Genomic DNA, 25,298 nt, shown 5'->3' on the forward strand with positions numbered 1-25,298 from the left:
TTAGGTGCACAGCATAGTAGTTAGCAATCATATACTTTACAAAGTATTCCCCCTGATATTTCCAGTATCCAACTGGGAACTTACATAGTTATTACACTATTATTGACTATTTTTCCTTTGTTGTACTTTGCATTCCCATGACTATTTTGAAACTACCAATCTGTACTTCTCAATCCTTTTACCTTTTTCATCCATTCCACCAACACTCCTCCCCTCTGCCAATCTTCAGTCTGTTCTCTGTATCTTTAAATCTGTTTCTGTTTTGTTTGTTTATATTGTCCTTTAGTTTCCACATATAAGTGAAATCATATGATATTTGTCTTTCTCTGACTGACTTATTTCACTTAGCATAATGCCCTCTAGGTCTATCCATGTTGTCATAAATGGTAAGATTTTGTTCTTTATTTATGGCTGTTTATTATTCATATTTTTATTTTATTTTATTGTTTTTCTTAAAGAAGAACCTTTAACATTTCTTGTAATACTGATTTTTTGGTGATCAACTCCTTTAGCTTTTTCTTGTCTAGGAAGCTCTTTATATGTCCTTCAATTCTAAATGATAGCTTTGCTGGGTAGAGTAATCTTGGTTGTAGGTCCTTGCTTTTCATCACTTTGAATATTCTTGCCAATCGTTTCTGGCCTGCAAAGTTTCTGTTGAGAAATCAGCTGACAGTCTTATGGGAGCTCCCTTGTTCGTAACTAATTGTTTTTTTCTTGCTGCTTTTAATATTCTCTCTTTGTCTTTTGCTCTTGGCATTTTAATTATGATGTGTCTTGGTGTGGGCCTCTTTGGGTTCATCTTGTAGGGACTCCCTGTGCTTCCTGGACTTGTATGTTTATTTTCTGCATTCCTTTTCTTAAAGATGGCCTCCTAAACCATATAATATTCAGGCTTCACAAAATCTGGATATATCTCAGAATGGTATAATTAAATCTTTACCATAATCCTGAAAATTATATATTATCACTGTTTCACAGTCTGAAAACTAAAGTGCTGAGAGATAAATACTATTCCCAAAGACATACAGTAGGACATGGCAGGGCTACAATTTGAACTCAGGTCTTTCCACATACAAAACTGGGTGAATATACTTAATGCCAATGAACTATAACTGAAAAATGGTTATAATAATAAATGTTATGTTATATATATTTTACCACAGTAAAAAAAAAAAAAAAAGAGTAAACTCCAGAATGTTAGGCTTAGGCCACAAAAATTTCTCTAGTATTTAGCACATTGTGAGCATCATACACCAAGGTGATAGAAAACTATTGCACACCTTTCTTTAAAAGAATTCTTCTGAAGGTCTTGGAATATGAAATAAGGTATCACTTCCAGATTCTGTGCTTCCCAAGTTACACCCACAAGCTGTAGCATCTGCAAACAATCCACTGTGTGGCACTTCACATATAAAGTTACATCAGGGCCAGATGCATCCATTTCCACTGTCTTTTAGCTACTCTGTCGGAGAGGTTTTCATGGAAAGACAACAGGAGGTAGACTTGTCACCAGTACTCGAAATAAAGCAGGCTAACACAGCAATGCCATCCCAAGACCTGACAGTCATTACTAAGGTCACCAGGGTTTGAACTGGCTCCCAGCCAGGTTGGCTCAGTATTTACTCTCCAAGGGTTGTTTTGAGATGCCCTGGAGTTGGCCCAGCTGGACCTAAAATTGTCATTCTCTGATGTGGATGAGTGACTGAGTCCTAGAAAGACCAAATCAAAACACAGGGAATCAAATGGGCTCACATGGCTTGCTGAAGTCAGGATTCCACTTAAGACAGCCCATTTCTAAATCTCAGAAGCCAAGGCCAGTAGAAGGGCAGAGTGTGGGCAGTGCTGTTTCCCTGGCTGTGAAGTGCTCTGTGAGTCCGCCTTACCCAGTTCAGACCCTTTGAAAAGGGTCAGACCCTCAATTAGATGGTAGCATGCTGCCTTATGGGCCTGAGCAGCCTATCTGAAAATATAGATGGTGTGACTTGTGATATCTTGATTTTAAGGAGCATAGAGACCCCTTCAACCACCCACAAATGATGATAATTTGTTGTAAGAATACACCTTTCTCTAAAAGAGACGGGATGCTGGGGAAACCCAGGAAGAGCCAGGCTGTGGGGAGATCCGATCTGGAAGGGCATTTATGGTCCATGGCAGCTCTTGGCCTGGGCCACATTCTGTCCCCTCAACAGAGTGAGTGTGTGGGTCTGACTCGAGCATTCCTCAGTTCATGGGGCTCAGGGGCCCTTCCTTCTCCACTGCTTTGACACTCTCCACCCACCACCTCATCAACTCATCATAGTTTTCCTCTGCCTGGGGTTCTGTCTCCTTGTAGCTGCAAATTCTTCCCAACACTGCCTCACTCCTGAAGCATTATGTTCCCTCTAAACTCATGTCCTCTCTCAGCCAGCTTCAGCCCTCATGACCAAACCCCTGACTTCGATCTGTATTTTCCAGCTCAAGTTCCATCTATATACAGAAACGGAGGTGATTAATCTGGTTGGCTTGGCTAAGGGGACACAGTTTTCCTTCCAGTGCTGGGGTGCTGGCTGCTCCTGGAACAATGGGGGCAGGGACAGGTACTTTCCAGGAGAGGGCACCAGGCATCACATCTTCAGGAAGCAAGAATGTTTACCCTGTGCCTTTTAGCTGGTACAAATTATCCAGTGTGGTGCCAAGGGGAAAACACAGTGGGTGGATGTTTAATTGTAGCATTGCTGTACTCTGTATTTTCTCTTAAATTCAGCTGCTTTTCTCCACCCTACGTTTTAAGCTTTCATCACCACCCAAGTGGGAAGCACCTTTTCCCTCTCCTAATTGCATTACATACCTTCGAAAACCAGTTATTCATTTAATTATTCATAAACTTAATATTAATGGAGTACGTGTTTTATAACAGGCAAAATCATAGATAATGAAGACTTAAAATTCAACCATGTACTTGATAAATAGTAATTGAATACTTACAAAGTACCAAGCATTATGCTGCTTGCTGGGAATACAAAGATAACTAAGACAGTCCCTGCCTGATACCTAGTAAAAATTCAATAAATGCTTATTGAATAAATAAATGCATTAAAAGACCTCACAGCCTTGTGGGGGAGAGAGGCAGGTATGCAGACACGTACAAGGAAAGTGAACAAGGCTAGCTTGGGGAAAGCCTCCTGGGAGATCATGACGTTCTGTGTGGGGAAAGTCCCAGTAACGTCTACACTGAGACCTCGATGGTGAGTTGAGTTAGTCAAGTGAGAGGAATAAGAAGGCAAGGGCCTCCAGGCAGCACAAATGGTGGGTGCAAAGGCTTGGGCCTGGGGGAGGGGCTGCAACTGGACTGGAGAGCAAATAAAGCAGTGCCCTTATTATTTAGGGCCTGGATGGAATTCTGTGCATGGAATAGTACAAGGTCCCCAGTTTAGCAACAGGGTCACATGGAGTGTCTGGAGTTCCCTGGGGACCTTGTTGTTGCTGCCTGCACCCAGTTCGAGATGGTCTGACAGTGGGATATATCACATCCTATATAATAGAGATGTAATATGCAAATGGTCGTTACGCCATGAAGCATTATGACCAACCGCGTAACAACCGGATCATGGATCAGCAGGAGGGTGGGGCAGCGAGCTACAAGTGGGCGGCGGAGAGCTACAGGAGGGGGCAGGGCAGCAAGCTATGGGGGAGGGGCTGGGGGAGCAGAGGGAGCTACGGGAGGGCGTGGCAGTGGGCAGAGAGCTACTGGCGAGCTACTGATGCACGGATTCCTGCACAGGGCTACTAGTTTAAAATAAAATTCAAGGTCAAGATTATATACAATCTGACCTCTGCCTCTCAATCTAACCTGTTTTGATTACTCTCTGTCTCTCATCTTGCCATCCACTGTCCTTAAAAATGCTCAGCACGAGGCTGTCTCAGGGCCTTTGCACTTTGTTGCCCAAGTCATTTAAGGATCTGTTAGGTAGCAATTGAGCAGAGAAATCCTCCCTGACTATTCTAAATGAAATAACTCACCCTTTCTATCCCTCTTTCTTTTTACCCAGCTTTATAATTTTCATAGCCCTAATCACTGCCTGATTTTAAGAATCTCTCTCTACTACTGCTCCCCAGCCTGGAATATACTAGTATGTTTTATGTCTCAAGAGCTTGCCTTTGTTTACTTGGCTTCTTCTAGAACAATCCTTGGCACAAAGTAGATGTTCAAAAAATATTTGTTGAATGAATCAATGAATGAAACCTAATACTAGATACAAAAATGGAGGCAATATCAGGGACACAGATAACTTGTGTAGCAATCTTTCTTCTTCAAGCTAAATCAACTTAATTCATAGAACTGTATTTTTCTCCCAAAAGGCATACTTCCAACTCTTTCATAATCCTGTTTTCTCTCTACAGGATTCTTGCCATGTTCTTCCAGGTTCTTGCGTATGATAGAGTTCAAAATGAACAAAGCCTTCTGAGAAGAACCTGTAATTAGTTTTCCTCTTTTCATAGGTTTCATATGCTTGCTTAGAAATACACTTTAAAAAAATTAAATTTATTGAGGTGACATTGGTTTATAGGATCATATAGGTTTCAGGTGTTGATTTCTATGTTATAAGATCTGTATATTGCGCTGTGTGCCCACCACCCAAAGTCAAATCATCTTCCTTTACCACATGTTAGGTCCCTTTCACCACCCCCACCCTCTTCCCAAAAAATAAGCCACAAAGAAGCCTAAATTCAGTTTGGAGAGAAACAAAGTGACTATTTTATTATTACCTGTTTGTAGTCTCTACACATCCAAAACATCCTCTTTTATATATATATATTGATTTCAGAGAAGGAGGGAGAAGGAGAGAGAGATAGAAACATCAATGATGAGAGAGTATCATTGGTTGGCTGCCTCCTGCATGCCCCACACTGGGGACTGAACCCACAGCCCGGCATATGCTTCCACCTGGACTCCAATGGCGACCTCCTGGATCAAAGGACAACACTCAACCACTGAGCCACGCCGGCTAGGCGCAAAACATCCTCTTGAATACATTAGGAAAATATACGTAATCACCCTCATGAATTTAGCCATGGCTTGTATAGGTTTTAAATTTGTTACTATTTTGTTCAACAAATAAATACCTCCTTATGCTCCACTTGGTGAGCTAGAAGCTGGGACAGTACACAACAAAGAGCACTTGGTTCCTATCAGGAATGACTCAGAATCTTGGGCATCAATGTTTCCGTTTCCACTATCGTTGTTTTGAGACTAATTCTGGTCTAATTTGATTTTATTATATTTATTTACAATATTGCTTTTAAAATAAAATTTCTATACTTATAGAAAAAAGTATCTTTCATCCAATGTGAAAAACAAGGGAGCACTATGTTTTGCTTTCCTTAGCCTGCCTTCTAAATTGACTGTGAAATGATTTATATTTTTCAGAGTTTATTTCAATTCTCTGCAAAGGATTTAAAATGGAATACAAAAATCTCAGGTATTTTTCTTTAGCTCAATTTTTTAAACCCTCCTTACCTATAACTTATAGATTTGTGTTTTATTTATCATCTTTACTGTTTTTCTTTTAAATTATTTTGGAAACAACTTTAAAACATTTCAATTGCTCTTTTGACATTTCACTGATCAATATTTCACTGAAGGTATTGACTTTCTCTAGGATGCAGAGAGACTAATAGAAATTACACAAAAATTTCTACTGAATGAATTTCTCCACCTTCTTGGTGATTGTACACCTGCTTTCCTTATAAGGAGAACAAGGAAGTAAATCATGTTGAAGTTGCTTTTAAGCACAGCTTTTCTTCTTTACCTGTCCAGGTAGCCTCTGTTTTCATTTGTCTTAATGAAAACGTTTTTATTTGCATCTCAAGTTTCTTTTCAAAGCAGTGTAAGTAGTATTCAAAATTTTACACTTGGAGGAAAAAAGACTTTAACGATGTTCAGCTTTGGTCTTGTAATGTTGAAGGTAATTCATTTTTTAATCTGTTTGCACAGCGAGAACTGAAACGAATGGGGATTGAACTGCTTTGCCTGTTCTTTCTATTTCTAGGAAGGAACGATCACGTACAAGGTAAGACCTGAACTCTCCGATATATTGCTTTCATGGTATGCTTGACAAACCTGTCATTTGGTTCAGAAACTCGATCTGAAGTCATTTTTTATTTAACCGGTTTGATTGCTTTCTTGCCATTGAGCGAACACTTTAACAAATTACAGGCAGACGCAGGACTGTTCCACAGCATATGCTCTAGGCTTAAAGTAAATAAATACAAAGGTTGCATGGGAACTTTAATGAGGAGAATTAAACAGCATTACTACACAATAGGACTTCTTAATACATTTGTGACAACCATTTTGTTAACTTTACTAGCAATTTTTTTTTATACAAGAGTAATGACCTTGAGAGAACAGGGATTTATTTAAAAACTAAAACTATAGTACATTTAAGAGAGAAGCATTTTAAATGGGTACAAATATATTTTTTAAATTAAAGTGGATGATAATGAATGAGGACAGTAAATGATGATTTTATATTTGTGAACATTGGAATATTTCATATTTTAAGAATAAAGAGAATCATCATTTGGGGATAATAAGACATACATATTTTCAACGTGGTTGATGTCAAATATAAACTTCATAAATTGGTAACATTTTGAGGACTGATCTTTGAAGACAAAAATAAACGTTGCTATTGCTTCCTTCAAGTACTTTAAGAGCCATAAGTCTGGGAAGTGGAGTGACTGAGAGAGTGCTGAATCCCTGTGTCTTGCTGGGTTTAAACACAGGTGGCTGTGCCATGGGAGGTGCAGAGACCTGCGGAGACTGTTTGCTCATTGGACCTCAGTGTGCCTGGTGCTCTCAGGAGGTAAAGCAAATGATCTCAACCTGTTGTAAAAGCCTCAGTTACACTTACATTAATGCCACCAGTGGTTGTTCTGATAGTGTCCTGCTCTCTGTGGGGTTAGAGGAGTGAGAGAAACCTAGGAGGGAAAATGTAAGCATTAGTAGATGGATCAAAGTAGTCATTGCTGTGATTACTTTCAAAAGCAATTTGCAGAGGGAGTAAATGTCCAATTATTCTGAAAAATATTTAACTTGGGGTCTGTTATTTCACCTGTTTCCTCCCCTTATATTAAAGCCATTTCTAACTGTTCACCAGTCAAATGCCATCAGCAGTCATGGAGATGGCATTTTCTAATGTTAAAAATATATTGACTTCAGTACCATCGTTGTAGTCCACCTGTGAACCGGGATTCATTCTGAATCATTGCGAGATTCTAAGAGAAGCGTTCTAGATTTGGGTTAAACTTTACTATTCAGACATTACCCAGTTCTTTTAAACATTACATTTCCATGAGCTTGGTGACTGTACCACAATGACCAAGCCCAAAATAGCATTCCTTATCTGATCAAATGGAAAAGTATGTGGAATTAGTATAAGGACTAGGAAATGTATTATAAGCCAGCCTGAGTCACTGCCTCCTGTGACACTAGAGAGCAACCTGTAATGATTCTTGATAAGAACAACAGCAAAAAAAAAGCTGCTTAGCCTTTTCTGGATTTAGAACACTTTGCTACTGAATCTCATGTAGAGAATCTAAACACAAATCAAAACATACCAACGCCAAGTTCAGCAAGGACTGGTAGCATGCTCCAGGGGAACCAACCTGGACATCTAACTCAGACCAGGCTAGAACTGTTCAACACGCCTCCCGGGCTGAATGTACACCCATGGAGGAGGGCTTCAGGGACCCCAGAGTGAAAATCCAGCTCACGCCCCCTACCTCTTGACTGATGAGGCACAAACAAAAGTGCAGTGCGAGGGAATTATGCTTTTTCTTTTCTTCTTTGTATTGAGTTCATTGGGGTGACATTTGTTATTAGAATTATATAGGTTTTAGGGGTACAATTCTATAATATATCATGTGTCTATTGTATTGTGTGTTCATCACCCCAAATCAAGTTTTCTTCCATCACCATATCCCCTTTTGACTCCTCCCATCCCCCTTTCCCTCTGGTAATCACCATACTGTTGTCTGTATCTATGAGATGTGTGTGTGTGTGTGTGTGTGTGTGTGTGTGTGTGTGTGTGTGTGTGTGTTTTGCTTCCTTTACCTTTTTCACCCAGCCTCCGGAATTAGGCCTTTCTGAGCTCATGTATGAAGAGTAGATTTGAGAATATACAAAGAAGGTAAAACCCACATTTTTTTTTACATTGACTCCCTGAAAAAGACAATATTAGTTTCCTACCAGAGATGTAAAACAACAAATCAGTCTAACAAAATGTTCACTCTGGAATTTTTATTTCAATGCATCTTTAAGCACTCATTTAAGAGAGCTTCCTAAGTTACCACTGATAGCTTTACCTGGGGATGATACTTGGTAGTTAGTTATTGTCAAATTTTAAGGCCAGATTATTCTAAAAGATTACTCTAATGGTAGCAGTTATATCAGCTGAGGCAGTTGGAACAAAAGGTAAATTAGGCTTCTCCTTAGAGCAGAGAGAAGAATAGCTTCTATGATTAACACCCGCTCTAGTCTTTTGGCAAAGATGGTAATTATAGGTGGTAGCAGTGACATGTTGAGAAGGGTTCTGAGTCCTTGTCCAGCCACTGTTTACCTTGGATACATCACAGAAAGTTAGTTTGCTACACCTAGCCTGGTGCCTCAGATATGCACAGGCTTGACTTATATAGAACGAATTATAGTCTCAAAAATCAATGTCTGAAGGAAAGTTTCCTAGCTGGTGAAAACAGCAAGAGTGGCTTAGAATTCTAAGGAATGAGAACAACATGAGCATTGATTTGCCTCTTTCCAAGCATGAGAGTCAATGGGCCTCAAGTTTGACTGCTTAGAGCCTCACAAGTTCTTTCCAGGTAAGACAAGTATTTATCCTTTCACTCCTTCTGCCTTTGTCCTGGGAATCCCAGGCCACATGTCTTCCTGGAAACACTCATCTCACTGCCTCCTGCTACTCGGCTAAATCAGAGCTACTGGGAAACTCCCGAGTCCTATACAGAAAAGCACTATATTCTCTTCCATTTCATTTCTCCACTTCCAAATCTTGGAAAAAGTTCTAAAAGATCTTAAATTGAATACTTTAAGACACTGGGTTTAAAGTCCCCAAGAGGTTAACTTTAATGAAGTGATACTGTAATGTAAGGGTGATGCATCCATGTATTAAACCAGGACAGCGAGCTAGATAAAGCGATGTAGGAATCCACAGAAAAAGGTCCCTGGATTTGGTGTTAGACATGCTGAGAACTTGGACAATCCTAGGATTCCACAAACCTACAGGCCATCGGTGAATTTATCACAGATGATATCTACTGTGTTATCTGAATCATCTGTCTCATGATTCTGGACATAGCACAGGAAATTTGAAAAATAAGCATTTTATAAAACAAAACAAAAAATTCTTGGGTAAATTCACTTGAATATAATAAAAAGAAGAAGGCAATTTTACTCTTAATTTTAGTGGCAGAATTCTCTGGTTATTCTGCTATAACTTAATTTTAGACATACTATCAATAGCAGGGATACGATATTCTGAGTATGGCAAGATGCCTAACTAGTAAAGCAAGCAAAATAAAATTGTATTTTACAAAAATACAGATTTGTCTTTTTATTGTTTTTCCTTTTTAGAATTTTACCCAGCTACCTGGAGTTGGTGAAAGATGTGATACACGAGCAAATCTTCTAGCTAAAGGATGTCAAGTAAACTTCATCGAAAACCCTGTCTCCCAAGTAGAAATACTTACAAATAAGCCTCTCAGTGTAGGCAGACAGAAAAATAGTTCTGACATTGTTCAGATTGCACCTCAAAGCTTGATTCTTAAATTGAGACCAGGTACGTTATGATTGACATGAGCATTGGATCATGTAAATAAATCTAAGATCACATGGTAATATCACTGTTCTGCTCATATTCCTTGTACCACATATTACAATACCATTGTTTATTATTTCCTTTTCCCATTCTTAAGGAAATAGAGAACTGCTTTTCTTTATTCATATTGGTCACTTGTACTCCAAATGTGTCACTAAAAAAAGCCTTATCTAATAGTAACCATTTGAACTGCTCAAATGTTGTTAAGGTTTCTCTCACATTTCTTCAAGAGTTGTAATGTAGCTTTAAACTCCTTTTCATTTTGCTCTCCTTTTCTAAAACCACATACAAAAAAATAAGCTTATCTCCCATCTAAATGGATGCTAGTCCTCCCACGGAGATATAAAATATCCTAACTTACCTCCTTCAGTAGCTCTAAACACACTGCTGAAAGACTGCCATGGGCTCATGCATTTATAAACTTTGCCACCTAGCTTATGAAATCTTTAGTATCTTCAGTAACTTCTTATTGAAATGAAATAGCCAGGTAGCCCAGTGATTGGCTAGTCACAAACATGTCTCAATGCATATTTATGGGTTCACTTTTCTTGCGGGGTATTTGCAGGTGGTGAACAGACTCTGCAAGTGCAAGTCCGCCAGACCGAGGATTACCCAGTGGACTTGTATTACCTCATGGACCTCTCGGCCTCCATGGATGATGACCTCAACACAATCAAAGAGCTGGGTTCCCTGCTTTCCAAGGAGATGTCTAAATTAACTAGCAACTTTAGACTGGGCTTTGGCTCCTTTGTGGAAAAACCCGTCTCCCCTTTTATGAAAACAACGCCAGAAGAAATCTCCAACCCTTGCAGGTAAGTAAATGATTCTCTGGAATCTTTGAACACTGATTTTCTGTAGAGATAGCCTTGCTCTGAGCTGCATTTGGCAGGAGCTTGCTAACTCCCTGGCATTTCCCTCCTGTCTGGTTAGATCTCAGCAGCTCTCTCAGTTGCCTGGGTTTTTCAGAACCAAGAGAAAGTCATCTTAATACATGGTGCTAGCCTTGGGTCCTTGCAGCATCTGTCTCTCTGTGTAGGTCCAGATATGGCAAATTTGGCTCTGTGTTCTGCAGACAAGGGGACCAAGTCTTTCGCTGTGGGTTCCACTCACCTGTGCCCATCCCCAGCCCATTTGAGACCATCTATTCTAAATGATCACCACTTTCTGTGGCCATTTGACAGTGACCCACATGTTCTCAGAGTCTCCACTATAATGACTTCTGCCAAAATAGCATGTTTTGCAGCTTCCTCTGACATACTTTGGGAAATGTGGATTTCTCTTACTGCTTGGAGAAGGCCTTTGTAGCCTTCACTGCTACCTAATTCAGTACAAAATTGGGTGGTGACTCCATTATAATATGCTGTAACCAGCTATTAAAATAATGTATTATGCAGGTGGTGATGGTTGAAGGCGAACTGCTTTGTGATGGTTTACCTATAGCGTCAATGACATGTTCCAAATAAAAGTATTTCATAGACTTCTAATGAAAAACAACTATCGTTTGGTTAGTGCCAGGCCATATGCTGAAGGTTTTACATAAATGACACCCTTCAGTCTTCATAATAACAGCAAGTCAAAGCAGATTATCTTATCCCTATTCGGAGGAAGTAACAGAGGCTCTGAGAGTTTAGGAATTTCCCCAAGGCCACATGACTAATCATGGATTTGTACTAAGATCTGGGTTGCTCCGAAACCAAGCCCTTTACTACCATAAATCTGGCATATATGAAATAACTTTCCAAGCCTCCATTGTCTTTTAATACTTGTATGCACCCAGGCATCCATCTCTATAAAAGACAAACAAGTTTAATAATATCACTTTAAGACATTTCAGTGTGATTTCCAACTAGAATCTGACATAACCCAAAATAATTTGACCATGAAAGGAACTCATTACTGATTGTAACTCTTGGGAGTTGTGTTTGCATTCAAGTATCAGAGATGGTGTCTGTCCCCACTTCCTTTTTTTACATATAATTGACATATACTACAATGCACACATCAAAAATGATCAGTTTGATGAGTTTTGACAATTGAATATACCAATAAAATCACTACCTGAAACATGATATAGAACATTTTCATCAACTCAGAAACTTCCCTGAGGCCTCATTACAATCCGTTCTAGTTCACCAGAGGCAACCACTTCTTGGTTCCTGTAATTTAAATAGGTTTTTCCTATTTTTGGATTTTATATAAATAAAGTAATGTAGTATATGCCTTCTGTGTTTGCCTTCTTTTGCTCAAAATAATGTTTTTGAGATTCATCCATGACGTTGTGTTTCTCAGCAGTTTGGTCCTTTTTGTTTTAAGTAATAGTCCATTATAGGGATTTATTATACTTTGCTTATTCATTCTTCCATTAATGGACATTATTTTGGATTGTTACCCATTATTTCGGCTAGCATGAAAAATGCTGTTACAATCACTTGCATATATTTTTTTTGTGTAGATAGATGGACTTTTTATTTTTCTTGGATAGATAACCAGAATTGGAATTGCTAAATGGTATAAGTATAGTTTTAATTTTTTAAGAAACTATCAAATTATTTTCCAAAGTGGACGTGTTGTTTTGCATTTTCATCAGCAATGTTATCAAAATCCTTGCTAATACTTGGTGTAGTCAGTCTCCTTAATTTTAGCCATTCAAATAAGTGTGTATCTCATTGTAGCTTAAATTGCATTTCCTTAATGACAAATAATGTTGAGCATCTTTTCATGTCTATATTTGCCATTTTTATATCTAATTCTGTGAGGTATTATTTCAAATATTTTGCCCACTTTTAAAAATTAGATTGTCTTCTTAATATTCTACCATATATATTCTTTATACATTTTGGATAAAAGTTCTTTATCAAAGTTCTTTATCTGTTTTGAAAATATTTTCACTCAGTCTATGGACTGTATTTTTACTTTTCTAGCAATGCCTGTGGTCACATAAAAGTTTAATGTTTGGATAAAGTACAATTTATCAGTCTTTTATGAAATGATTAGTTTTTTTGTTTTCATACGATAAATACCTTTATTTTTATATGACCACTGAAGTTCAAAAGCTCATGAAAGCATGAAAATCATGAAGTTTGTGCAAAGAGAGCTGGTTTTACTTTAACTTCCTTGGATGCTTAAGTTAATCCTCTCAGGAATGATATGAGAGAATGTAATGACACCAGTTATTTTCTTGAGATGTACAATTAGTTACCTGCCTGGTTAGTTCCTTTTTTGTCCTAAGAAATTTTTGTGAACCCCAATGTCACAAAGATGCTTGCTATGTTTTCTTCTAGAAGCTTTCCCATGGAAGCTCTTGCAGTTATGACTATGACCTCAAAATATCTGTTTTTATTTGAATGAAGAAAAAGGCCTATGTTTCCATGCAAATACCTAGAACTATTTGTTAAGCAAGATTTTCCTTTCCCCATTGAATGATCTTGATGCATTTGAAAAAGAGCAATAGACTGAATATGTGTGAGTCTAATTCTGGGAACTCTATTCTGTTCCACTGATCCTTTGAATATAGTTATGTAACCCTAATGCCTTATAAATCTTTATTACTGTAGCTTTATAAAAAGTCTGGAAATCTGGAGTGCAAGTCCAACTTTGTTGTTCTTTTGTTTGGGCTATTCTACATCCTTTGCATTTCCATAGTAATTTTAGAATCAGCTTGTCAATTCCTTAAAAGAAAATATGCTGAGATTTTTGTTAGAATTGCATTGAAACCACAGGTCAATTTGGGCAGAATGGACATCTTAAAAATATTGAATATTCCAATCATTGCACATGACATGTATTTCCATAAATTTAGATCTTGTCTCATTTCTCTCAGCAATGTTTTGTCATTTTCAGGATAAAATCCTATGCATCATTTGTTTTATTTATTGCTATGGACTTTTGAATGCTGTTGTTAAAGTTATTTTTTAAATTTTATTTTCTAATTGTTTGTTGATAACATATACAAATGCAATTGATTTTGCATACTCACTTTGTATCCTGAAAACTTGATACATTTTCTTATTAGTTCTAGTCTGATTTTTTGAAGATTCCTTAGGATTTTCTATGTAAATAATCAGGTCATCTATGAATAACAACTTCTTTCTCTCCAATATTTGTTCCTCTTCTTTCTTTTGCTTGCCTTTCATGCTGGCTAGGGTCTCTCATACAATTTTAAATAGAAATGGTTAGAAGCTGCCCTTCATCTTGCTTGTGATCTTAAGAGGGAAGTTTCAACATTTCACCTTTAAGTATGTTGTTAGCTAGTGGTTGTTGATGTTTTTAATTTCCTTTATCAGACCAGGGAAGTTTCCTTCTATTCCTTGTTTGCTAATATTTTTTAAAATTACAAATGAATATTGATTCTATTTCCTCAATTTAAAGGGTTTTGCCAGAAAATTTAAGAACTCCTTACACTTGTGTATCCTTGGCCAGGACTTAGTTACGTAGCCTCAGCTAGCTGCAAAGGAAGCACGTTGCTACCCCAAATAAAATCAGAATTTTGTTAGTAGAGAAGAAAAAAAAAGAATGGATACTGAGTGACATCTATCAATTCTTGCAACGTTGAACAGATTTCTATAGAGATATAATGATTTGTATCCTCAAAAATGCTGTATAATAAATAAGTTATGATTATCATTATCAATTGTTTGATTCACTTGTAAAGGGAAATAAGCTTGGTGCTATCAGCCTCCTTACTCTTTAATATAAAAGCATTTCTAATGCTTTTGGCCTTTTTTTTAAAAAATCACAGAATGTTGCACCAGTCTAAAATTTCTATATATTATGTCTTTCTCCTTCAACAAGCTTCAGTAGAGAGTCTAGTAGAACAATTCTATCTAGCATTACGAAGTGCTACCTCTGCCCCAGGGGTTCGTTTAAACTCATTTTTTCTGTCACAGGTCAGATCAGATGTAGTAACATAAAGTACAAAAATGACCATAGGGCCCCAACCGGTGTGGCTCAGTGGTTGAGCATTGACCCATGAACCAGTAGGTCAAGGTTCAATTTCCCGTCAGGGCACATGCCCAGGTTGCTGGCTCAATCCCCAGAAGGGGATGTGGAGGAGGCAACCAATCAATTTCTCTCTTTCATCATTAATGTTTCTGTCTCTCCCTCTCCCTTCCTCTCTCTGAAATTAATTAAAAATATTTTAATGACAAAAAGAACAATAGGTATGGAATGTTATCAGAAAAAAAAATTAAAATTAACAAACTTGAATGGCTCAGCTAAGCTGACAGCCCAGCATCTTGAATTAACAAGATCCTGTCCTTAATCAGGCTTCTAGAGAAGGAAAGCAGTTTGGCATTTTACAGCTTTGATTGCATTTCATTCATGCATTCATTTATTCATTCATCCATTCAACAAAAACTTACTGAGCTCCAACTATGTGCCAAGTATTGTGCTAGGCATGGGATCCCTGGGAAAAAATATCTGGGCCCCGTCCTCCAGGAGCTGAAACCCTTCGGGGAGCAGGCACGAGGTATAGTGTGGTTAAGAGAATGGGCTTTGGAGTCAGCCTGGAATAAGTCCAGATTCATCTACTCACTCCCAATGTCCCTGAAAGTGAATCATTTCACCTCTCAAAGCTTCGGTTTGGCCCTAACTGGTTTGGCTCAGTGGATAGAGCGTCGACCTGCCGAATGAAGGGTCTCAGGTTCGATTCCGGTCAAGGGCATGTAACTTGGTTGTGGGCACATCCCCAGTGGGAGGTGTGCAGGAGGCAGCTGATCGATGTTTCTAACTCTCTATCCTTCTCCCTTCCTCTCTGTAAAAAATCAATAATATATATATATATATATATATATATATATATATATATATATATATATAAAAGCTTCAGTTTGGAATAACAGCTGATCACACAGAGTGGTTTTAAGGATTGGTGGAGGTAATGAAGGGAAGCATTTTTTTATTTTTATTTTTTTAATTTAATAAATCTTCATTGTTCAGATTATTACAATTGTTTCTCCTTTTTCCCCCCATAGCTCCCCTCCATCTGGTTACCACCCCACCCTCTGCCCTTACCTCCCCCCCACACAGTCCTCATCCATAGGTGTACAATTTTTGTCCAGTCTCTTCCCGTACCCCCCACACCCCTTTCCCCCTGAGAATTATCAATCCACTCCCATTCTATTCCCCTGAATCTATTACATTCACCAGTTTATTCTGTTCCTCAGTTTTTTATTCACTTGATTTTTAGATTCACTTGTTGATAGATATGTATTTTTTATTCATAATTTTTATCTTCTTCTTCCTCTTCTTAAAGAATACCTTTCAGCATTTCATATAATACTGGTTTGGTGGTAATGAACTCCTTTAGCTTTTTCTTATCTGTGAAGCTCTTGATCTGACCTTCAATTCTGAATGATAGCTTTGCTGGGTAGAGTAATCTTGGTTGAAGGTTCTTGCTATTCATCACTTTGACTATTTCTTGCCACTCCCGTCTGGCCTGCATAGTTTCTGTTGAGAAATCAGCTGACAATCATATGGGTGCTCCCTTGTAGGTAATTAACTGTTTTTCTCCTGCTGCTTTTAATATTCTCTCTTTTTCTTTTGCCCTTGGCATTTTAATTATGATGTGTCTTGGTGTGGTCCTCTTTGGATTCCTTTTGTTTGGGCTTCTCTGTGCTTCCTGGACTTGTAAGTCTATTTCTTTCACCAGGTGGGGGAAGTTTTCAGTCATTATTTCTTCAAATAGGTTTTTAGTATCTTGCTCTCTCTCTTCTTCTGGCACTCCCATAATTCGGATGTTGGTATGCTTGAAGTTGTCCCAGAGGCTTCTTACACTTTCTTCAAATTTTTAGATTCTTTTTTCTTTTTGCTTTCTCGGTTGAGTGTTTTTTGCTTCTTTGTATTTCAAATCTTTGACTTGATTCTTGCGTTCCTCTAGTCTGCTGTTGCATCTCTGTATAATATTTTTTATTTCAGTCAGTGTATGTTTAATTTCTAGTTGGTCTTTCTTCATATCCTCGAGGGTCTTGTTAAATTTATCGGCCTATTCTATGAAATTCTTGAAAAACCTTATAACCGTGGTTTTGAACTCTGTATCTAGTCGTTTGTTTTCCTCCATTTCTTTTGTTTGTGATCTGTTTCTTTGTCTCCGCATTTTCGCTGCTTCCCTGAGTTGGTAGGGTGGCTTTGTGTGCTAGGTGTCCTATATGGCCCAGTGGGTCAGCTTCCTAGTTACCTGAGGTGGACACTCTTGGTGCATCCCTTTGTGGACTGTGTGTACAGCCTTGTTGTAGTTAAGTCTTGATTGTTGTTGGTGTCACTGGGAGGAATTGACCTCCAGACCAATTGGCTGTGAGGACCCGCTGTGTCTGTAATGGAAGAACTGCTGTGCTGGAGACACACTTATGGGGCAGAACTTGTTTCAGTGGGGCTTTGGTGCTCACTGAGTCTGCCTCTTGAATGTGTCACATATGGATGTGAGTAGTTGAAATCTGGTGTCATCTCACACTGAGCACTAGATATACTAGCTTCTAGATCTCCAATGGTGTGCAGGTCAGCTACTGTCTGAGGCCACCCAGCAGGAACTATAGCGAGAACTACAGTTTTCTCCTCTTTGCTTGGGGTTTGGAGGTTTTGGAGCTGTCTGACCAGAGCTGCAGTTTATTAGGTTAAGCTGCGATAGGGCAGGCCGTTTATATGCAAAAGCCGCTGTGCAGAGCTTGGGTGGGCTTGAAGATTGTGTGGGGCAGGGTCTCACGAAGTCACTAGGCTAGGGCGTAGCAAATAGCGACGGCTGCCAGTCAGCCGTCTCTGCGTTTCCGCATTTCCAAGTCCCCGTGTCCTGTGCCCCAGCGCAGTAAACAATGATTGCTAGGCGCACCTCTGCAAGAAAGTCACTCTCACTTTCCAACCCGATGGCAGACAGTCCAGCTTCTCCCCATAGGAGTTTGGGTCCCCAGCGTCTCCCCAGAAACTGGAGTTCAGAGTAATCAGGAGCTTGTTTCCCTTCGGGTTGAAAAAAGCAGTGCACCTAGTCGCCCGCTGCCAGCCTGATTCGCATGCCTCCGTACCTCAGCTTTTCAGCACTTGTGCACATCTCAATGCTCTTTTCTCTCTCCTTCTAGTTGTAGAACTTCCACTCAGCCAGCTTTCCCGTGGTTCTGGGTGATAGACATTTTGTCTTTTAGTTGTAGTTTTGAAATTGTTGTGCGAGGCAGCAATTTATTTGTTTACCTATGCCGCCATCTTGGTTTCTCGAAGGGAAGCATTTAGTACTGGGCTGGTCTTGAAACTCTAAATAAATGGCAGCTACTATCAATAATAGAGTATTATATATGAGATCTCTTAAAAGGTCAATATTTTTCTATTTTCTAAACTATTTCTTTATTCTTGTTGGCAAAATTACCATTAGTTAAACTTATATATAAAGTTCTTTTTTTGCTGCAACATTATATTTTTTCCTTTTCCATTACATCCTTAATTCTCCCAGTTTCTTTGTCCAGATACCTCCCCCCATACATATACACACCAAGAACTCAAACACTAAACACAAAAGTCAATCCTTTGATCAATCCAAACCTTGTAATTATGGAATAAAAATGTTATTTAGTAGAAAGGCAAACAACGTAAGAGGAAAGAGCATGGAGTTTTTCAGACCTGGGTTTAAATTATAACCTTGGACAAAATCTTACTCTCTTTGAACTCACTCCCTTCACCTTTAAATGGAAATAATAATATTCACCTTTTAGGGCAATCATGAGAATTGAATGAGCTCAGAACATAACAAACATTCAAAAGTGATAATTTTCTTCCTCTCATCAACACTTAGTATCTTTAATAATTTTAATCTAGTGGTTCTCAAACTTAGATCTCAGGACTCCCTTACACTCTTAAAAATTAAGACCTCCCACCAGGAGCTTTAGACTGTGTAGGTTATATCTATCAATATTCAGCATGTTAGAAAACAAATATTAAATAAATAATTAGTTATTGATTTATTTGATAATTACAATAAGAAATGCACTGTATATTATTATAACACATATTTACAAAAAAGAAACCCACACTATTTTTCTAAAACAAAAAGACTAGCCCTGCTTTTGCATTTTAAAAATCTCTTAACATCTGATTTAGTAAATGACAATTGAATTCTTATACCTGCTTCTGCATTTGATCGGTTGAAATACTTTGTTTTGCTTAAATTCCATGAGGAAAGTCAAACATCACATATATAGTTAGAAAAGAGAGACATATTTAACAGCTTTTTCTCATGTCTGTGGGTAATCTTCTTTGATACTACATTCAAACTAAAAGTTAGTTTCAATATGGAATCTGAAACAATGTCAATGAACTTTTCATATTCTATCATGTTAAAAGCCATTGGTCTGTCTTGCACTTTGAATGGCTTTTACTAATGTGTGTGATTTTGTAATAAAATGCTTTGATCTTTTGAAAACCATTGCTTCACTGAGTTAGGCAGATCTTCCAAATTTCATGATACAATGTCAAAAACATCCCATTTGTTAATATTATCAGATATTTCTTAATGCATTGGGTAGCTATTAATCTCATAGGTGGCAGATGAAAGTTTTCCAAAATTTTAATTTTCAAACTATTTCAAATTTTATCTGTGGCAACAAATACCAATGGTTGTTTTCCTTGAAATGACAACCTCACTTCCCTCATGTTTAAGAACATGTCTGCCATATATCTAAGTTGGATTAATAGTGTGTCAAGCATCTTTCAAGTGAAGATGGTATTCTATATATATAAAAAAGGGACCAGTTTAGCTCAAGCAATCACAGAAGTGCTTTTCTACTTTAAACATTTACTTCGGTGAGCAGCAGAAATGCTGTATGCGTATTTCTGTCTTGGTCTCACAGAAAAAGAAAATTTTAAACATGTTTTCAAGGGTGTAGACTTAATAAAATTAATAACTTTTACTGCCCCATCAAGGACAATCAAGTAAACACTTGCATTTTAAAATTTATTACAGTAAATGCTTGCTGGTGAAAATGTAAGAACAATTACACAGCTTTGTGCCTTTATCTGTGCTGAGGCACTAGCAGTTCTGCTCACTGTTGCTTTTGCATCATCACTGCAAATGTCAGCACAATGAAAAAGGCGCATAACATTTTTTGTTATTGTGAAAGAGTTTGACCTTAAGACTCTGAAAGATCTTAGGGATGTCAGAGGGTCTGTGCACCACGCTTGTAAAACTTTTTTTAATCTAATCTGTAATGCTTTTTGGAGTTTGCAAAGATTATATGGAAGGATCACACATATTTAATAACTGAAAAGTTTCTGAAATAAATTTTCAGTAATAGATGGTCAAATAAACTATGATACATATCATAACCATTAAAATTTATGTTTTCATTTTCTTGTTTACACTTTTACATAAAACCCAAATTTTCTTCAATGAACATGCATTATTATTTTAATCAGGAGAAACTATATGATTCTAGAGATATCATTAGCCAAATGTAGACTCTGTGTGAAGTAATTTATGTAAGAAATGACACTAAGGTTTAGGAAGCACTTATTCGGAAAAGCTCATTGTGCTGTGTATTTCACACATTTTATTTCATTCAAGCCTCTCCATTATTCTATTAGGACCATAGATGCTTTCTGTGGTCAACGCTTCAGAATTTCAATGACAGCCCATGCAAAATATTAAAAATAAGAGTTTAAGATTGCCTTCTGAGAGCTAAAGTTAAATATAATGAATCAGAAAGAAAATATGAAAAGTTCCCTGGAAGTGACAGACTGGCTTCTGGGCCCACCAGGCCAGGTATCCTGTCATAGCTAAAAGAATGAACAGAATTGGTAGGTTAGGGGAGGGCGAAGAAACAGGGATCACAGGTTCAAGTATGGGCCACATTCAATCCAAGGGCCTTAGCCAAGGCACTTACAATTTCTAGTCTCATTGACTTTCCTACGTTCCCAAACTTTTATTAGCCGACCACAGATCGGGGTGACCAGGAGCATCCATTCTGGAGATGGCTGTATTGGAACATCTCAAACTGTACCAGTCAGTCCTGGGGTCCTCCAATTCCCCTTATTCTGAACCCTGAGGACACATCAGATTATGACCTGCTTTCTGTGAAAGTCTACTGATAGTAAGAAAATGACTACCCTTGCATTCTGGTCTCAATAGAACTCCATTACTCTGTATGAATGAATCCATAGTCATTCTAATTTGTACATACAATTGATTTTCATTATTCAAATGAGTCTTGTTGTGTAGTCTCCTTGAACACTGAATTAGCAAATGTTAAACCATTGCTCCTAGAGGAGACACAAGGTTAGGTTCCTGTGAGCCTCTGGTCATGTTTTCACCAACTGATCAATATATAATTTTGTTTTCTGTGTGTAACACTCTATTTAATATATATTACTGATTCATTAACATTGAATTCACAGCCAACAACTGCTATAACTCATGCTAGAGCAAAGCATATCTAATACACTTATGTTCTCCATAAGGCATATCACAGCCTTGTGCACTTAGGAACACGAGACAGCCCTTCAGCACCACACTTGAGGGCCCATCTAAATAGCAAAATCACCAATGAAAAGCACAAGAATGCAAAAGACATGGCACCAAATAGACCCTGGAAAGGACACCTGTTTATAGCATGAAAGCTAAAGCAAGAAGACAAAGCCTTGTTTGACCTCAGTTGGGAACATGTGTATCTGGTGATTCAATTATTTGGCCACTCTGTGCATTCACATGAATGACTGAGAAAGTACTGAGAGTATTGATTTGGGAGTTACAAAGAAATTTTAGCAAGTAGGTGAGTTTGCAGATATGGAATTATGATTGATGAGGATTGGCTGTATACCTCAGACAGATGAACTTGGTGAACAGGAGCCTGACTCTGCAAGATGTACTGGCTCTATCTGTGTTGACAAGACAGGTTTCTGAACCTGCAAAGCTGTCAACCAGCTCTCCCCAGACAGCACACCACAACCTCACTGGGAGGTATACCTTTTGTCTCTACTACAACAGTGTTTCTCAAGCTTTAGAATAATAGATTTCTGAGCCTACCCCTAACATTTCTAACTCAGTAGGTACTACAGATTTTGCACTTATGACAAGTGATGATCATGCTACTGGTCCAGGGGCCTCACTTTAAGAACCTTTGCTCTGTACTATTATCTCCATTCTATAAATGAAAAACTAAAACTCAGATTGCTGAGTAACTTGCTCCAAGCCTTATGCACAGTTACTAACTGGCTTTCTGAATAAGATGTGGCTGAATTTATGATCAGCTTTTTCTGTTCCACTGTAATATTTGGGAGTAGATATCCTAACATGATATTTTCCCCATATGTAAACTGTATTAAGTGGTGGTTTTATTTCTGTCCACAATAGTCTATTCAGTCATAGTAGAGTTGGGATCTAGAACCAAGAGCCCTGCTCTGGTTTTTGGGCCGTTGGCAGCAGGGCTGGGAGTGCAGGAGGGAGTAGAGGAGGAAGAAGAAAGGTTTCACTCTCAGCCTTACTACAGGGTGACTCATACCTGTCATCGCGTATGAGTCACCCCGTAATAAGGCTGAGTGTGATGGTGGATTTGGGTTAAGAGGCAATAGTAGGTAATGATTACACACACACACACACACACACACACACACACACACACACACACACACAGGAGTGAAGAGTTTGAACACCTGATTACCTGTTATCTGAGCTTGAGCCAGTGTAAGATACTAAGTGTTAGCTAATATGATTAATTTGGAAGGGGTGGGTGGGAAATGATAACAACAACCCTAGCAGTGAGACTCATAGCCAAGTTAGAGTCAGGCTCTTCAGGAAAATTCATTATCATGTAAGAAAATGTTGCCAGACTATTAGATCTATTACTTGTGTGTTATATCATATTTCATCAAGAATCTTTTCACATTTTGCTTTTGTAGTAGTATTCCATACTTCTGCTTACCTACATTTGGATTCAAGCATGTTTTGCCATTGACAAATGATGCTGAAAAATTCAATGAAATTGTGAAGGATCAGAAAATTTCTGCTAATATTGACACACCTGAGGGTGGATTTGATGCAATTATGCAAGCTGCTGTGTGTAAGGTATGAGGAGGGAAAGTGTATTTTACTCTGATAATACAAATTTCATCTCTTATTAACACATCTTCTTTGAAACGCTTGGCTAACGTAATCTTTACTTTAATTGCCATATTTCTACATTTGATATTTTTATTAAAACAGAATCTCTGTAAAATCTTTCATTCAATCATGTTACAATGGGACAGTTTTATGCCTAATATTTGGGTATCCTAATGAAATTGTAGATGTCTTGGGGAAATTTTACTACAAGTCATGTGTGATTAATTTTCAAAGATTTAAATCAGATTGATTAGTTTTTTAGTTAATCATGGTAAAAAATAAAAGGCAGAAGTCATTTAAAAAGTAAAGATGACCTGAATCAGTATAAATCTCTACATATGAATAGATATCTATTGTTTTGAACTAACAAAATAAGCATCCAAAGCCACACGATCTCTACAACAGTGCAGGAACATCACTTGTCCTTGACAGTCAGCAACGTATCCACAGGAATCATTTCTCTGTCTTCAGGCGTTAGCTCTTCGTGGAAAATATCAGGAAATGGACAGGCTGAAGCTCCTAGAAGGTGGGAGGACCAGGGAATTAGAAAAGGAAGGAGGCAGAGGCGGAGGAGGCGGAGAAGGAGGAGGAGGAGGAGGAGGAGGAGGAGGAGGAGGAGGAGGAGGAGGAGGAGGAGGAGGAGGAGAAGGAATGGTGCAGCCAGGATGAGCTTTTGCCCCACTAGTTCCAAGACTACTGTTAACTGAAGGGGAGAGCTCTGCTAAGAAACAGCCAATAAACCACTTTAATTGGCAGTACCTTGAGGCAATACTTTGATAAGCAATTCTTATCCTTCTATTATGTTTATAATTTTTGGATGATACAGTAGAAAGAGAAATATGTGCTTAAATGTTGGCTGGTAGTTGAATAAAACAGGTTTACTCAGGTCCCATTTTGTGCTGCATTCTGCTTAGTTTTGCTTCATCTTGGATTTAGGATAAGCTGTGACCGACCTCCCTCATTTTTCTGGTACATTGAAAATGGACAGTAAAAATAACCATGTAAAAGTTGGGATCACTGAATATTGATTGTAGTGGAGCTGTTTTTTTTCTGAAGCATAGATCATCTGAAAATGTTATCCAGAAAGAAACAAACATCACAGAAATTTTGTGTTTTTAATACATTAATATTATCAACTCACAATAGATGAAAATGGCTGAAATAGACCAGCAATACAATTTTTATATTCTGAATGTGTCCAATCATAATTGATTCACTCTCCATAAATGCCTGCCTCTATCCAATGCAATCCAAATGTTTCTCTCTCACTGCAGGAAAAAATCGGCTGGCGGAATGATTCCCTCCATCTCCTGGTCTTTGTGAGTGACGCCGATTCTCATTTTGGAATGGACAGCAAATTGGCAGGCATCGTCATTCCTAATGATGGGCTCTGTCACCTGGACAGCAAGAATGAATACTCCATGTCAACCGTCTTGGTGTGTAATCTGTACTCTGCACTGTTTTCAGGGCTATAAGAAGGCAAATGAAGCAATAATGGCTATAGGACATAGGATAACCCACACTTGGTGCACACAGTCCATTTCCTGATTTGAGATGAATAGATTTCCCTGTCTCAACCTCACCACCCTCAGGGGTTCCCGCAGGAGTACAGGTGGGTGGTGGGGTTATGTAATAAGTTTGGATCTGTTATAGCCCAGATGACCCCAGAACCTCCTGATTTTTCAAAGAGCCGGAGGCCAGCAAAAAGAAGCAAAATCAGTTCATTCTGTTCCCAACCATAGCTCCAGAAAGATGGGCTCAGACCAAAACAGTCGTCACCCAGGAGTTACTGTGAATGACGGGCCCAGTGCATGCTCCCTAAATAAGGCCATACTTTCCCAGACCAGGGCCTCTATGGGAACAATTAGTCAAGTACTGCTTGCTTGGTGCATTTTCACATTTGGTGTATTTTTTGTCATTTAAAAAATGCTAGTGACATGCAAGGGGGGAAAAATGCTTGACTTTTGTAAAACAAAGTAAAATTTTCAGAGTTCCTTCGATGTACATTATCTCATTCAATTCTCACCAGAATCCTATGTATCTAACTGCTTTCCTTGAACAGACCATGAAGCTGCCATGTGTGCGTGTATGCTATTCCCTCTGTCTGGAATGCTCTCCCATCCTAGGCTGCTGAGAAACTTAATTATTCTTTAAACCCAGATTGATCATGGCTGCTCCCACGGGGCCCTTTTTGACCTCTGCTGGGCCAGGTAGTGATCGCCTCTCCCTCGCTCCCATACCTAGATGTCTTCTTGCCCATCACTGTGTGGAAATGTGTTTGCTCATGTCTGTCTCTGTTTATTTAATGTGTGCTCCTCAGGGCCAGGAGGGCCTGGAACGCTGTGGGCGCCGACTAATTT

At 38.5% G+C, this 25,298-nt stretch overlaps 1 protein-coding gene across 1 annotated transcript in view; it reads left to right on the forward strand.

Annotated features, from left to right (window-relative positions):
- Positions 1-5,754: 5,754 nt before the first annotated feature.
- Positions 5,755-25,298, forward strand: part of ITGB6 (integrin subunit beta 6) — a 74,625-nt gene continuing 55,081 nt past the window's right edge. The window contains exons 1-7 of the mRNA XM_079782202.1: positions 5,755-5,867; positions 5,975-6,050; positions 6,769-6,848; positions 9,629-9,833; positions 10,438-10,684; positions 22,737-22,902; positions 24,213-24,374. Coding sequence (XP_079638328.1) covers positions 5,823-5,867; positions 5,975-6,050; positions 6,769-6,848; positions 9,629-9,833; positions 10,438-10,684; positions 22,737-22,902; positions 24,213-24,374 — 981 coding nt within the window. The 5' untranslated portion in view covers positions 5,755-5,822. The remainder of the gene's footprint in view (positions 5,868-5,974; positions 6,051-6,768; positions 6,849-9,628; positions 9,834-10,437; positions 10,685-22,736; positions 22,903-24,212; positions 24,375-25,298) is intronic.

The sequence above is a fragment of the Cnephaeus nilssonii genome (genome assembly GCF_951640355.1).
Source record: "Cnephaeus nilssonii genome assembly, chromosome: 10".
NCBI classification, from domain to species: domain Eukaryota; kingdom Metazoa; phylum Chordata; class Mammalia; order Chiroptera; family Vespertilionidae; genus Cnephaeus; species Cnephaeus nilssonii.